Raw genomic sequence first — 1,639 nt, 5'->3', positions numbered from 1 at the left:
TAAATTATTTAGATGCATTATTTCTTTGATTATTTGCATGCGTATACTTAATTAATTGTTTATTATTATTTATCTTCTTTTTATTGAATAACATAGTTTGTAATAATTATTAAATAAGGAAAGGGATTTGTTTAATATGAAACAAAGACAAATAAAAAAGACAAGAACTAAAATTAGAGTTAGTTCATTTCAATAACAATAAATTGAATTGGTGTAAAGTATTTGTCAGAACAAAGAGGGTTATTAATTCCATTGTAGTTGAATGACCATTGTTTACAATATGACTCTGTTTTATAATCTTCTTTGTAAATGGTAATATCATTTCCAAATCCATAGCCATAACCAAATGAAAATAAACGGTCATCTGATTGATCATCTAAGCAGAATGCATATTTAGGATTTTTAATAGTAAACTTCATCATCCCCTTTAATCTTTCATTTGACTCTAATGAAAATAAAAACGCATTTGGGTCATATACATAATCACCAACATTATCAATTCTAGAATTAACATACCCTCCAAATTTATTTCCTTCTGAGTCTGTTATAATAATTAATATATGTTGTTTATTTATAAGTTTTTCTTCAAATACTGATATATCGTGTCTCCAATTGCTTGTTGTTGAATCAAATATTATATTTCCTAATTTTCTTCCAGTCCATTTTTCTATTTGTTTTTTCTCATTGAGTGAATAAAATTTGTTATGAACTCTTTTCTTTTCCCAAAATCCTTTTTTATCTTCTAATTCACCCTCAAATTGATGAATTTTATCTGGACTATTAATGATTAATTTTTTAGTTATTCTTTCTTCAGAGTCTAAAGCGTTAGATATTAAAAAATCCATTTGATCAGCAAGTATTTCTTTATCATTTGAACTAACAGCATTAATTTTTAGATACACAACTTTCATTTTATCTAATAATTTAATTCCTTCTTTTGATTTAATTCCAAGTATTTTATTTCTTCTAACAGTTTCTCTCTTCCTTTCAACAATACTTTTTATTCTTTCAACTCTTTCTTGGTCAGTTTCGTTTGGTACGTTTTGTAAAAGTTCCATTTCTACATCTTTATCCCAACACTCTCTATAATCTTTTATTTCTTTCAACATTTCAGTTAATTGATTCTCAACTAATCCAATAGTTCTTTCAAATTCTTGTACTAGTTCTTCCCTTTTACTTTGAGTTGTGTTCATTCTCCTTTCAAAAGCAGAAATTATCTTTGATAGTTCTTGAAACAATCCAGTAAAAACTCAGTTATTTTTCAAAGTTCATTGAACTTTGTCGTCTCATGTTTTGTTTTGAGACAGATTCTTAGAAGTTTTTTCTTTGGTAATGCTTTATAATATAACTTTAAAAGAGTATTAAAAAGGTAATTTAAAAGCTATTCAACTAAAAAGAATTTTATTTTTTTTATTCTTTCATTGATACCGAAAGAAACTCCGGCAGCACATTAGAAGAAGAATCATCTAATGCGAGTGTTAGAAATGAACTCTATTACACCAATAGAGCATATTGGAGAAACTGAAATAAACACTTCTCAATATGAAGAGAATCCAATTGTGGATATATCTAATAATTGACCTTTTTTTCGTTCATTGAGACAGAAAGGAGATTCAAAGATGGCACGTCTGAACTACCT

At 26.7% G+C, this 1,639-nt stretch overlaps 1 protein-coding gene across 1 annotated transcript; it reads right to left on the bottom strand.

Annotated features, from left to right (window-relative positions):
* Window positions 1–179: 179 nt before the first annotated feature.
* Window positions 180–1,193, bottom strand: ENU1_131540 (hypothetical protein; the record flags this gene model as incomplete). The annotated part of the gene is made up of 1 exon (XM_008860077.1): window positions 180–1,193. The coding sequence occupies one exon, from the start codon at window positions 1,191–1,193 to the stop codon at window positions 180–182; it is 1,014 nt and encodes a 337-aa protein (XP_008858299.1).
* Window positions 1,194–1,639: the final 446 nt, after the last annotated feature.

The sequence above is a fragment of the Entamoeba nuttalli genome, assembly GCF_000257125.1.
Source record: "Entamoeba nuttalli P19 unplaced genomic scaffold asmbl_5496, whole genome shotgun sequence".
NCBI lineage: Eukaryota > Evosea > Mastigamoebida > Endamoebidae > Entamoeba > Entamoeba nuttalli.
The sequence above is the reverse complement of the archived record's forward strand: the minus strand, read 5'-3'. Positions and strand labels throughout refer to the sequence as shown.